The sequence below is a fragment of the Rhincodon typus genome, chromosome 21, assembly GCF_021869965.1.
Source record: "Rhincodon typus isolate 14 chromosome 21, sRhiTyp1.1, whole genome shotgun sequence".
Taxonomy (NCBI): domain Eukaryota; kingdom Metazoa; phylum Chordata; class Chondrichthyes; order Orectolobiformes; family Rhincodontidae; genus Rhincodon; species Rhincodon typus.
The window spans coordinates 31586297-31600361 of NC_063352.1; the positions used below are offsets into that span (position 1 = coordinate 31586297).

At 40.3% G+C, this 14065-nt stretch overlaps 1 protein-coding gene across 2 annotated transcripts in view; it reads left to right on the plus strand.

The window, feature by feature from the left end:
• The window catches only part of rbfox1 (RNA binding fox-1 homolog 1), a 239676-nt gene that overhangs the window by 184234 nt on the left and 41377 nt on the right, over positions 1–14065 (plus strand). For both annotated transcript variants that reach the window (XM_048609487.1, XM_048609488.1), the window contains exons 8-9: positions 3442–3574; positions 12658–12697. In XM_048609487.1, coding sequence (XP_048465444.1) covers positions 3442–3574; positions 12658–12697 — 173 coding nt within the window. The remainder of the gene's footprint in view (positions 1–3441; positions 3575–12657; positions 12698–14065) is intronic.

Here is a 14065-nt window from a genome sequence, read left to right on the forward strand (position 1 = left end):
AGTAAAGACAACAATCTTACATGCTAGCTAAGTTGGAAAAATAAGAAAGTAAAATAAACTACTCCACAGTTTATCTGCTGCCCAAAGATTTAGGCTCACCCATCTTCATTGTAGTCTACCAATAAGACCAAAAATAAATCTCCTAGCAACCGCTACAGGACCATGATAAGACTTCAAAATCTGTACTGTCGTGTTGTAATTTGATCTCTATAATGGTTGCATTGTCAGATAATTCTTTGGTTTGAAACACTGCACTGACTTGCCAAGAGCTGTGACATATCTGAAATTGATCCATGCAGGCTTGAAAACTACTCATTGAAATTGATAATGTCCAGTTATACAAACCAGTTTTCAATCATGCAGAATAGTATTGCTAATTTAGAATCCATATGTGAGAGAGAACAACATTCTCTGGATTATACTTTTTTTTTGTCTTTCAAGTGGTTGATGATACTTTGCTGTTATCGCTCAGCTTTTTTTTTAATGACACTTAAGCTGTCAACAATTGTACCAGACTTTACATGAGCAAGCACCATCCCACATAGTTTGGAAGCAGTTCAGAGAAGGTCCACTTGGCTGGTTCCTGGGATGAAGGTCTTTTCCATATGAGCACAGCAGACCTGTGCTCTTCATAAATCATCTTTATTGAGCGACTATATATACGTTAATTCAAAGCAAACGCTACTTTCTCGATTGTTAGCACAAAAGGACCAATCGTTTGGGGCGGCACGGTGGCTCAGTGGTTATCACTGCTGCCTCACAGCGCCAGGCTACCAGGATCGATTCCAGCCTCGGGCGACTGTCTGTGTGGAGTTTGCACATTCTCTCCATGTCTGCATGGGTTTCCTCTGGGTGCTCTGGTTTCCTCCCACAGTCCAAAGATATGCAGGGTAGGTGGATTGGCCATGCTAAATTGCCCGTGCTGTCCAGGAAGGTGCAGGTTAGGTGGGTTAGACATGGGAAATGCATGGGTAGGGGAATGGGTCTGGGTGGGATGCTCTTCGGAGGGGCAGTGTGGACTTGTTGGGCCGAATGACCTGTTTCCACACTGTAGGGACTCTATGATAATGGAGAGGACTATTTTATAAATTAGTCTACATTATGATGTGGATAGTTTACATACTTTGATCCAAATTTTTCTGTGAGTGGCTACCTGAAAAATAATATTGTCACTGAAACTAAAGATAGCAAACATCTTGAATAATTACTTTGCATCAGTATTTTAAGTAGAGCAGAGGTCTGCACTCTCAAAATCACAAGGAAATAAATATTGAGTCAGGAATAGGAATTCCAACACAATTAACAAAAGCAAAATAAAAGCTGTTTTTACAAAATGATGGTTCTGAAGAATGACAAGTCCCCCAGAACAGGTTTCCATCCCAGACCATTATAGATGTTTTAACAATTTCCTTCCAAAGTTCTCTTGATATGAGTACCATTCCTTTAGATTGGAACATTTCTCATATTACTCCACGATTTCCGTAAGGTGAGAGGACAGACATCTAACATCTCTCATCTGTCATTGGAAAATCACTTGAGACTAAAACTAAGGATGAGGTGACAACACCGTTAAGATTTTCAGCTGATCACGGACAATGGATTTATTAAAGTTGTATGTACTGAATCAACCTAATTTTTGAGAAGTTCCTCTGCTGAACAGGGACATTTTCATGGATATAATTTACACAAATTTGTAGAACGCATTTGATAAAGCCCCTCTAAAAGCCTGTCAGCTAAGGTTGAAACCCACGGAACTGGAGGCAAATTATGTAGCAAGATTAGGTTAGGGTTGTTGGTAAAAGGTATTCTGCACCCATGCCAGTGAGCTTCAACAACATTTATTAAGCATACCCACTATATACAGGAGAGTGTAAGGAATACATTTCTGGAACCCTGCACACTCAGGTCTAAGTTCCATGTGACCTAGCTTCCTACTGATATAATCATAGCAACTAGGAGCAAGAATAGACCCTTCAGTTCTTCAGGCTTGCTCCACAATTAATATGATCATGGCCACTATCTCAATGTCACATAACTGCTATTTCCCCATACTCCTCAACTCCATTAAAATCTAAAAAAAATCTTTGACGTTTTTGAATATATTTCTCCGTGGCTTTCTATGGTAGAGAATTTCTTAGGTTCACCAGTGTTTGAGTGAAGAAATCTTTCCCATCTCAGCTGTAAATGGTTGACTCCATATCCTGGTTCTAGACTCACCAACCACGGAAAACATCCCTCTCCCTGCTCCTTACATAGACACTCAGTACTCATTTATATAAAGTATAGCCAACGCTTTGCTCCACAAATTATTGACTTGGTTAGGAAAGTGACTGAGCGGCAGGAGACAGAAAATAGAGATAATAGCGGCATATCACTTCTGGTGTCCCACAGAGACTGTGCTGGAGTTCAAAACTTCAACATATTTATGAATGACTTAGATGATGAGATTGAAAATCATATATTCGAATTCACTGATGGTACAAATTTGTGACCCAATATAAGCAAGTGTCAATGGAAACAAAGAGATACAAAGAAATATTGATAGACTAAGTGAATAGGCAAAAGTTTTAATACACAAGTACAATGTCATCACTTTGGATAAGAAGGAAAGAAAAGTACTTTCTAAATTTTGAAAAAACAGAAATAGCCTAGGTCCAAAAAGGTGACCAGGTATTTCCCTTCCCTGAAGGATATTGGTGAAATAATTGGGTTTTCAACAATCAGTGGTAGTTTCACCAGTACTTATGCTAGCTTTCAATTTCAGATTTCATAAATTTAATTTAAACTCTGCCGAGATGCGATTGGGATTTGAACCCTATCCTCAGAGAATTAGCCTGGGCCTCTAGATGATGATTGTGATGGTACTATTCACCAATACGTTCAGTACTGAGCAGATTGAGGTGTTAATGTTTTCTTTAGCTCCTGTCAAATACATCAGAACAATGCTACTTGGTAGGTGGATATTTTTGGATGTTGGAATCTAAGTACAACATCTTTCTGTATGAAATGCAGTCATTACGTTGTTATTTCTGAAAATAATTCTGCGATTACATTAAGGCACCAGGTAAGCACATTTCATGTGCACCATACTGATGTATTATGGAACAATTGATTTCTTTGACTATTTTAATAACATTTTTAAAGATACACAATATACTTTTAAAAACTTCTCTGATTAAAAAATCTATTATCTGGAACAATTGGAAATGCTATGAAATCATATAGACAAGATGGTCACTGTCTATGATTTGTATTACCTTCTTCTTTTTGTATCTATTGGACACTTTCAGTGACCTTGGGCTGTCTTTCAACACATGGACGTCTTTAACAAAGTGCATGAGAAACTATGCCATATGAGGAAATTTAAATGTTAAGATTATCTCACAATTAATTGGTGTTGAAATATTGACTATCCTAATTCTTCTGTTTCATTCCTTTTAGTTCCTGGCTTCCCTTACCCAGCCGCCACTGCAGCTGCTGCTTACCGAGGGGCACACCTGAGGGGTCGAGGACGTACGGTTTATAACACATTCCGTGCTGCTGCACCACCTCCGCCCATACCAGCCTACGGCGGGTAAGTGCAATGTCAAAAGGTTCGCAAATAATTTAAGAAGCAAGAAGTATTTTCCAGTAGAGTGCATGCTGGTCTTGGCTCACCGTGGAAACCAACACAGCATACAAACAGTCCAAATACCTGCAGCTAAACATCTTGCCTGAAGTCACACGATGTAATTGTAATTATTTCTAACTTGGACATTTGAAGGGCAGGCATTTCCCTCATGCTTTGGGATCCTGACACCACGGACCAAATTGGCATGCTAAGACTGCAATTGATAGTAGGAACACCATCTCAGAACCTTGCAGAAGGTGGCATCCTATCTCTTTGTCCACTATGCAATTAGAAGGCTGGTCGATTTGGAGTTTAACAGGCCCACTGGGAGAACTGGGTGCTCCTGAGGCAGGTGGATGAACCGCAAGAGCACAACAATATGGCAATATGTGCCCTGACCAACAGAACAGTGCAGAAATAAACTATCACAAGGTTGAGGGGCCCCTTGGACTCCTCCACTGGACTGGAAGTTGGCCATGATTGTAGCTTCTCATGTTCGAGGCCCTGTCATATGGGATATGAAGCCTTTGGATCCAATCCGCCTTTAACCTGCATCTGCAAGGTCACATCCAGTGATCTGGTGCATTCTCAGTACTGGAGGTGTGTGCATGTGGAGGGGGTAGCGTCTATTGTTGGTACAAGGCCAGGGGGACTGAAAAATCGCCCTTAATATGGGTAATCACCTTAATTGACTGTCCAACCCCATGCAGCAGACAGCTGATCTTCTTAACAGCCTACTGGGAAACTTTCCAATGATGGGATTACATTGGGAAACTATTCAACATGGCTTCACCCTATTTTGGTAGCTACTCTACTTCCAACCCTGTCTCCATACATTGGCAAAGTCCAAGCTGAAGTATTTTAAATGTCACAAATCATTAAATAATGTCTGCCAGTCTCCATAAGAATCATTTTCTCCCCAGGTGGGTTAGGAATAAAAGTTACAAATTTACTCATTGAAGGAAGATTTCTTTTGTATTCAAGTCTTCCCATCATATCTGGAATACAAGTTGGTCTCCAGGAAATGGAAATGAAGTGCTGACCTGCTCACAGTTGTTCAAGGATGTAATTTTGAGAATTTGAATCATTTTCTCCCCAGGTGGGTTAGGAATACTCACTAAATTCTGGATGGAAAATGCCAGAGACATGAACTTTGAATTACCATCAACCTATAACAGAAGAACATTCATTGAATACTGTAGAACGTTACTGGAATCAGATATGTATTTCTTTTGAAGATTACAAACATCTGATTCTTATGGATGTTGGACAGAGTTCAGGAAATAATTTCCATGATTTAACAAATGAAAGTGGGATTCTTTTTTCCTTTCTTTTCTGATCATCATCAGCTCATAGATTAACTCAACCATCACAATTAATTCAACCATCACAAATGTTCGTGGACGTTTCTTTTGCCATGCATGAGCCTTAAAAATCTTCAGACAGTTACGTTATAAGTTACAAATTTACTCATTGAAGGAAGATTTCTTTTGTATTCAAGTCTTCCCATCATGTCTGGAATACAAGTTGGTCTCCAGGAAATGGAGATGAAGTGCTGACCTGCTCACAGTTGTTCAAGGATGTAATTTTGACGTTTGCAGTAAAGTTAATTTAAACAGCAGGCTAAGGGGATAATTTTCACCTAACATGCCTGGCTTCAATGGGAAGTAATATCGGGCAGCATGTACAATAGAGCTATCATGATAATATCATTTTCTCCCCAGGTGGGTTAGGAATGCTCACCAAATTCTGGATGGAAAATGCCAGAGACATGAACTTTGAATTACTGTCAAACTATAACAGAAGAACATTTAGACTTAGTCAGGTGCAAAGCAGAAATGGTTGTAAGTGGGTTCCTGAATCAAGAGCCCTGAAGGTGATTCTCAATTGGGCTGTCAGCCTCATGCCCATAATGTAGATGAGGTACAAGTCTTTGGTTCAGATGTAAGAATTATTGGTTCACTTTACCTTTAATTTTAAGATCTACATAATTACAACCATCGACTGAATTGAGAGATCAGTTTAAAAGTTTGATAGTCTTCATTTGGTTCCAAGACCCATTCCAGGTACATGATTCGCAAATCTTACAGAATTTAGTAAGTTTATCAAAATAAGTACAAAAGTTATGATACATAATTAAAAAACATTATCTTTTTCTCAGTGCTATAATTTGGGTTACAAGATCACAGTACTGGTTGATTGGGTACTTGTCTCTTGTTCCCCCTGTTGATTGAAGTTCTCCTCCTGAATTCGGTTTTCCTTTCTTGTTTATCAAACCACTAAGTATCAGTGAATATTTATCCTTATTAGCCACTACACCCTGTACATGATCAGAGACATCCTGGATGCTAATTAGCATGCTACCACAGGAGCAGCACATGGATTGCCTAAACAATGTACACCTATTTCCAAACTGTTTTCTTTACAAGTGGTGATCGTCCTCAAGACGTTACTTCCTTGACATAACAAGCACTTTGTAAGATCATCCCTTTTGTATCAGCTTATCTCTCTTAGCTTACTAACTTCTGAGATCTTTGCCAAGATAATATGGCGCCAGTAGAACAATGTGTGTGTCTGTTTAGAATATGAAGCAATTAAAGACCATCCCAAATATCCCAACTGCTGTGTCTAACTACTCTCCAAAACTCTAGCACCATACCAAAAGAACCATGCGTGACACTACAATTTTTGTAGACGCCTAAAACAAATGATCTGAAGTTATTTTCAAAAGACCATACTTGATTCTTTTGTTTTTTAAAAAACTTGTTCTGTACTTCAAGTTACAAAATTAAGTCACTTTAAAACTGAGCCAGTTTACCTGAAGGCATTCTACCTCAAAGCATCTTCATATTTGTTAGCCTACGTTTACATTAGATTGAGCCAAATAAACAGCCATTGAACCATAAACCCATTACTTTATTTTTTTTCCTGGACTATACAGCTATTCTTTCTTGCAAAAGGTGTATTGCAACTAGCCCCAGTTAAACAATCAAAAATCCTCACTTGCTTAATCAAGTCAAAATTATTAAAATTAACTCAATCTAACGTAGTTTCCTGGCAGCTGCTGTTATGGTCTTTGAATTTCAAATTGTCTGCTTCACTGAAGGCATGATCAAACACTGATTATTAATAAGAGTTTGCGATAGTTAGCTATATTAGATAGCTGATCCAACACCGCATGGAATTCTGTAGCATTTTGAAGCAGGAATATAAGCAATCAACCTAACATGGATAGGTAAGTCTTAAATTTCTCAGGAAATTAAAGGATACAGAAAATATGCAGGAAGGTGGGAGAGAAGATGGATAGGTGGTGTTAGGTCAAGGAAGCGGGGATGAGAAGGAGGGTTTGGACGTGGGATGAGACTGGGGGTGGGGAGATTTTTAAACTGGTGAATTCTGTGTTGAGACCATTGGGCTGTGGGATCCCAAGGCAGAATATGAGGTGTTGTTCCTCCAGTTTGCGCATGGATTCATTGTGACACTGGAGGAGGCCCGGGATGGACATGTCACCCAGGGAGTGGGAGGGGGAGTTAAACTGGTTGGCAACAAGAAGGTGTTGTTGAGTATAGCGTACAGAGCGCAGATGCTCTCTGAATTGGTCACCAAGTCTGCGCTTGGTCTCATCGATACAGAGGAGACCACATTGGGAGCAACGGATATAGTAGACCAGGTTGGAGTATGAACAGGTGAATCCCTGTTGGATTTGGAAAGATTGTCTGGGGCCTTGGGCGAAGGTGAGAGGGGAGGTGGAGGGGCAGATGTAGCATGTCCTGAGGTTGCAGGGAAAGGTGCCAGGTTTGGTGGGGAGTGTGGAGCAGATAAGGGAGTCGCGGAGCGAGCGGTCCCTACAAAAGGCAGATAGGGTTGGGGAGGGAAATATCTCTTTGATGGTGGGGTTGGATTGCAGCTGGCGGAAGTAATGGAGGATGATGCGTTGGATGTGGAGGTTGGTGGGGCGGTATATGAGGACCGGGGGATTCTTCCCGTATTTTAGTTGGAGGGAGGGGATTTGAGAGCAGAAGTGTGAGAAATGCAAGAGATGCAATTGAGGGCATTACGTGTCAATGGAGGGGGAATGTTGTGGTCCTTGAAGTTGGAAGACATTTGGGATTTCCAGGAGTGGAACGCTCCATCTTGGGAGCAGATGCGGTGGAGTTGGAGGAATTGGGAGAAAGGGATTGCATTGTTGCAGGAAGGTGGGTGAGAGGAGATGTAGTCAAGTAGCTGTGGGAGTTGGTGGCTTTAAATAGATGTCAGTGCTGGAATGGTTATTGGAGATGGCGATGGAGAGGTCCAGGAAGGGGATGGAGGTATCGAAGATGGCCCCACCATCACATCACAGTGGAAAATACACTCATAGAGTCATACAGCACCGAAACAGACCCTTCGGTCCAACTCATCCATGCTGACCAGGTATTGTAAATAAATCTAGTCCCATTTGCCAGCATTTGGCCCATATCCCTCTAAACCCTTCCTACCCATCTAATGCCTTTTAAATGTTGTAATTGTACCAACCTCCACCACTTCTTCTGGCAGCTTGTTCCATACACGCACCACCTTCTACGTGAAAAAGTTGCCCCTTAGGTTCCTTTTAAATATTTCCCCTTTCACCTTAAACTGTAGTTTTTGACTCACTCACTCCACGGAAAAGACCTTGTCTATTTACCCTATCCATGCTCCCCCTGGTTTTATAAACTTCTATAAGGTTATCCCTGAGCCTCCGATGCCCCAGGGATAATAGCACCAGCCTATTCGGACTCTATAGCTCAAATTCTCCAACCCTGGCAACATCCTTGTTAATGTTTTCTGAACCCTTTGAAATTTCACAACATCCTTCCTATAGCAGGGAGACCACAGTTGCGTGTGGTATTCCAATAGTGGCCAAACCAATGTCCTGTGCGGCCGCAACATGACCTCCCAATATATGTGGCTGCACTGGAGAATCAACTATTGTGGAAGGTAATACCAACCTCTGCTGTCTCCTAGCACAGGCAGAACAGCAAGTTAGGATTAAACAAAAGACCTATCATCTTTGCAACTTTAAGTATGATAATTTCAAACCTTTGGGAACCAAAAGACAAGCTGAACCCGCAACAGGGAGAATTAGTACATGATGAGTGTGGTTGATTCATTCACCAGTGGGCATCAATCTAACTTTTCCTGATGGGAAGACATTACATTAACAGAAACGGTTGAAAACCGGAAGTCTACATTCCGTAGAACCAGTGGATTTGGTCACAGTGATGACTGATGGTAGTAAATAGGAACCACAGGTCCTGATTTTCAAGCAGATAGAAGATTCCCACAGGAAAGAAGGTCCCACAACAGTCAGTGTTGATCAAGCTGAAATGTATTTATGGTGAACTAAATTAGCACATGAGGGAGAGAGGAATAGAAGGCGATATGTTGATTAGGTGAGAGAAAGTGAATATAATGGGAGGAGGCTGGTGTGAATTGTTGATCAAACGGCCAAGTTCTATGCTATAAATTCCTGCAGGATGATTCCTTCAGTTCTCATTTTGTGAGCTGCATCTTACCTTTGCATATTCAAATCCAGATATTTGTTGTCTTGTTAAAATACAATACAAATATATTGAAACTGGTTGAGTATGCGAGAAGAACACTTGCATTTACAGTACTTTATTTACACAGCTGAGTAAACATGCCTACGTACCTTCATTTATCCTTCTCCATGCTGTGTGAATATCTAAATACTTCTTACCTTTGAGTTCAAACCACACTGCTGTACTCCCAGCTTTCGATTTTTGAAGCATTGCAATTATTTTCAGTCCTTCTTTTATAATCAGATGAGCTTTTTTTTTCTTCGAGTGTCCTTAGAAGAAAAAAATTCAAAATGAAGATTCCTTCCATTTTACTCATCCTGAGTACCAGTCTTTTTAAACACTGTTCTTTTTTTATTTGCACTTTCCCCTTTTCAATCTATTAACTCTTTTAGCCACTGATCATTGCATCATTAGTAGGGATAGCCTGTAACCAGTTCTTCATTTCCACAGTCAATTGGTGGCGTGCAGGTCAATTGTCAGATAGTCAGAACGCGTAGGGTTTGTTGGATAGATGTTTATTTTTCCAACGTTAAGTTCATTAAAACAGTTCTGTAAACCAGTGAGCTGATTAATGCCTCATCATTGCTGTTTTATTCCCCACCAAATTTGTCCTAATTTGTTTTCCTGTTCTTTTGGCCAGAATAACAGCATGGTCTGAGCTGCAGAGTTCAACACAGTTTCTATCATACCTGCCTGATCATCAGCCATCAGCTCAGGAATCTTCTTTTTCTTGGGCAGTCCCTAGAGACAAGGGATGGCTTAAATATGGGTAAACTTGTTTTTCCCTTAATTGTCCCTGAATGGCATTATCATTCAGTATCCCAGATGACATCACATCAAGTTTGTATCTTCATTGCCAGTGCTTACTTTGTTGTTGACCCCCATGTCTCATGAAAGAGAAAGTGAGCTATTGGAAATGTGACCCTGCTACAGCCTGCAAGCAGCCCAATCTGAATAAGTTCATGACTACAGCCCACCTCCAATGTAACTGCTGTATCCACTCTCCTCTGGGGCTGTGTGTCTGGCTGCAATAGTTGCTTGATGTCAGTGAGCATCTGAGCTGAAGAAGCAGAAATACAGTTCCTCATTTGAGGTTGAGATAGCAGAATTGGTTCCACAGGGATCAGTACTGGGTCTACTTTTATTTGTTATTTACATAAACGATTTGGATGAGAATTTAGGAGACATGGTTAGTAAGTCTGCAGAAGACACCAAAATTGATGGTGTAGTGGACAGTGAAGAAGATTATCTAAGATTACAAAGAGATCTTGATCAGTTGGATCAATGGGCTGAGGAGCGGCAGATGGAGTTTAATTTGGATAAATGTGAGATATTGCATTCTGATAAAATGAACAAGGGCAGAGTTAGTGGTAGACCCCTAGGTGGTGTTGTGGAACAGAGAGACCGAGGGGTTCAGGTACGTAATTCTTTGTAATATGTGTCACATGTAGACAGGGTGGTTCAGAAGGCATTTAGCATGCTTGCCTTCATTGCTCAGAACTTTGAGTATAGGAGTTGGGATGTCATGTTGAGGTTGCACAGGTGAGGCGTCTTCTGGAATACTGTGTGCAGTTCGGGTCACCCTGCTAAAGGAAGGATATTATTAAATTGGAGAGGGTTCAGAAAAAAGTTGCCAGGATATTGCCAGGAATGAACGGTTAAAAATAGAAAGATAGGCTGAATAGGCCGGGACTTTGTTCAGTGGACCATAGGAGGTTGAGAGGTGACCTTGCAAAGGTTTATAAAATTATGAAGAACATAGATAAGGTGAGTAACAAGCGTCTTTTCCCTAGGGGCGGGGTTCAAAATTGGGGCATATTTTAAAGGTGAGTGGAGAAAGATTTAAAAAGGACATAAGGGGCAATTTTTTTTTTGCACAAAGAGTGGTTTGTATGTGGAATAATCTGCCAGAGGAAGTGGTGGATGCAGGTACAGTTATAACATTTAAAAGTACACAATAAGTACACGAATAGGAGAGGTTTGGAGGGGTATGGGCCAAATGCAGGCAAGCGGAACTAATTGGACCAAAAGGTGTTTTTCCATGCTGTATGACTCAATGACTCTGTAGGTCCTGGGTGGCTATTGACTTCAACTGAAAATACATCTCCCTGTCCTCCTCCCTCTTTGAGCAACTTGTTCTTCTCTGCTTCACTTGAGATAATTGTCCCTGACATGTTACAGGCCAGGAGCAGAGTCATTATAACACCCATGACTGGGAGCAAAGATGTGTGCAGAACCGTTGAAGCCAGAACCAAGGCCTTCACTGTGTGCAATACCATTCTTCACGGAGTTTACAGTTATGATCAGCATAAACCACCAAACAGTTCTTCCATTGGTGTTCAGTCAACAGTTCATCTGCAAGAGTGTCATGATTGTTCCCAATGGTGTGCTGCGCGAGATTGAGAGAGGGTGTTCACAGTGTATTCAGGTTGAAAGTGACATCACTAAACACAAATGATGCTTCACACCAGCCGATGTTGTGATCTGCCTGCCCTGCATTGTTTTGGCCACATGGAGTATGTCGTTAAAATGGCATCCAGCATAGCCAGTAACGCTATGCAGATGTGATTCAGATGTCATTTTATACCTAAAACAACACCTATAACACCCAAAGCACAACTGAATTTTGTAAGCCATTTTTCTCTGGTTTCTGAAACATACAAAACTAGACGTGATCTCAATAGATCAGCTTGCTGAAACTATTAACACAGCTTCTACCAGGAAACAGAATTTTCTGGATCACTTTGCAAGTATATTCCAGAACGATATGTTGAGAACTTTCTTTAACTGACAAAGGTCTTAATGAGATAAATTTAGATTGCTTTAACTCAGTTTGAAGCGAATAGAAATTTAAAATCTGAAACTTCTCCATGTTTAGCATTAATTGAACAAAGAATGGTTGGAATGGAAAATGAAACCATCCCACAGCAACTGTAGGAGGATCTCTTTAGATTGGACTGAGGTTGGGAAGTCCATTGTTCAAGTGCTGTCAGCTCTAAGCTTTATCAAATCTGTACCACAGGACTCATAACATGGAATAAACATGTTCCATTTCACTCCAGCATAAGTCCAGTTCCTCTGATTTGGATAATTATTTGCAAAATGTTTTTAGCAGGGGGAAACTGTTAAACCTACTGCATAACCAGTATATGCCTCCATATGTTGCAATTCAATTTGGGAACCACCATACTGATCATTTCTGTTATTGGCCGAGAATGAACTGATAAGAGCATTTGTGTCAGGACAAATGCATCATATCATAAATCATGTGACTTTGCTTCTATGATTCCTGCGTTTCCACGGATTTATTCAGTTGTTTCCGACATCAGATGCTTTTTAATTGGTTTACATCTGTTCTGCAACCTTAAGCATTGGTATTGTAACCTTTACTGAACTAACTGGTCTGGCAAAGTATTGGTGTATAATCTTGCAAGTGAAAATGCATTAATTTGAATGTTTCTTTTTGTGTGTGAATCTTTCCAGTGTTGTTTACCAAGATGGATTTTATGGTGCAGACATTTATGTAAGTACTCACGATATACATACAATATTCACTCATTTCTACAGCCGTTCCTCTTGCACGTTTACTGGGCATTGCCCCTTAGTTTTGACTTTATTATTTTGCCTGACAAAAAGCACAGTGCTGAAAATCAATTATGCATCTGAGCTCAATACTTAAAATTTTTCCCAATATTATTTTGAAATAGTTTTTGCTGATTGAGTGCTGTTTGTCTCTCATTTATGTTATCTGAATGCGGAGAGTGTGATCACCTTAAATATTAGCATGATGTGTAGCAACATTACTCCTTTCTTGTTAATGAATGGAATTGTAAATGTTTGTTAAAGTTTTTTATCCCCATTTAGTTTCCAAACATTTCATAATATTTTCTGTTCTATTTTTGGAAGGTTCTGTAGGCTTTTTGCTGGTGTCTTTAATATGTGTGATATCGGCAGATTTTATGGTATAAAAAAATGGTGCTCATTAAAGTGATAGATGGAAGACTGACATCAAAGTATTATTAATGGCTGCTTCCAGTGACGTTATTCAGCTTTCCTACCTCAGGCAAGCTTGACCAGTTCACATTGTACTAAGCTGGAGATTGGGACATATTTTCCACAAGTACATACATTGGCTTTTACTCAATTCGAGGTTTTGAGCTCCTGAGGCTATATGAAAGATTCAAATTTGCACTGAATAACCAAGTCAGTGGTTTTCCAGAGGAGGATGTCCCAATTCTCAATTGAGTCATTAGATGAGTACTTAGAATCAATAGAATTCCTACAGTGTGGAAGCTCGCCATTTGGCCCATCAGGTCCACACCAATCTTCCGAAGAGTATTCCACTAAGACCTACACTCCTACCCCATCCCTGTAACCCTGCATTACCTATGGCTAATCTACCTAGCCTGCATATCCCTCGACACCACAGGCAATTTAGCACCTAGCCTGTACATCTTTGGACTTTGCAATAGTGTCTTGCTTCATCTCATTGACACCCATCATACAACATGAAAATACAACAAAGTATTTTGTCGTTCCCAAAAAAAGGAATACCACAATGTTTGCAACACAGAAATAGTCCATTCAGCCCACTGTGTTTGTGCCAGCTCTCTGATAGAGCATCTCATCGAGTCCCTCTCACCCAACTTTTTCTCACAATCCTGCAAAATACTTCTCTTCAAATAATTATCCAATTCTCCTATGAGGCTTCAATTGAATGTTCCTTTACCACACTCTCACAATGTCCATTCTAAGTCCATCCGCTAGTTATATACAAACATTTTCTCTATATCATAATTGTTTCTCTTGTGACAAAGATAGTAGGACCTACAGATGCTGGAGAATCTGAGATAACAAGGTGTAGAGCTGGATGAACACAGCAGGCCAAGCA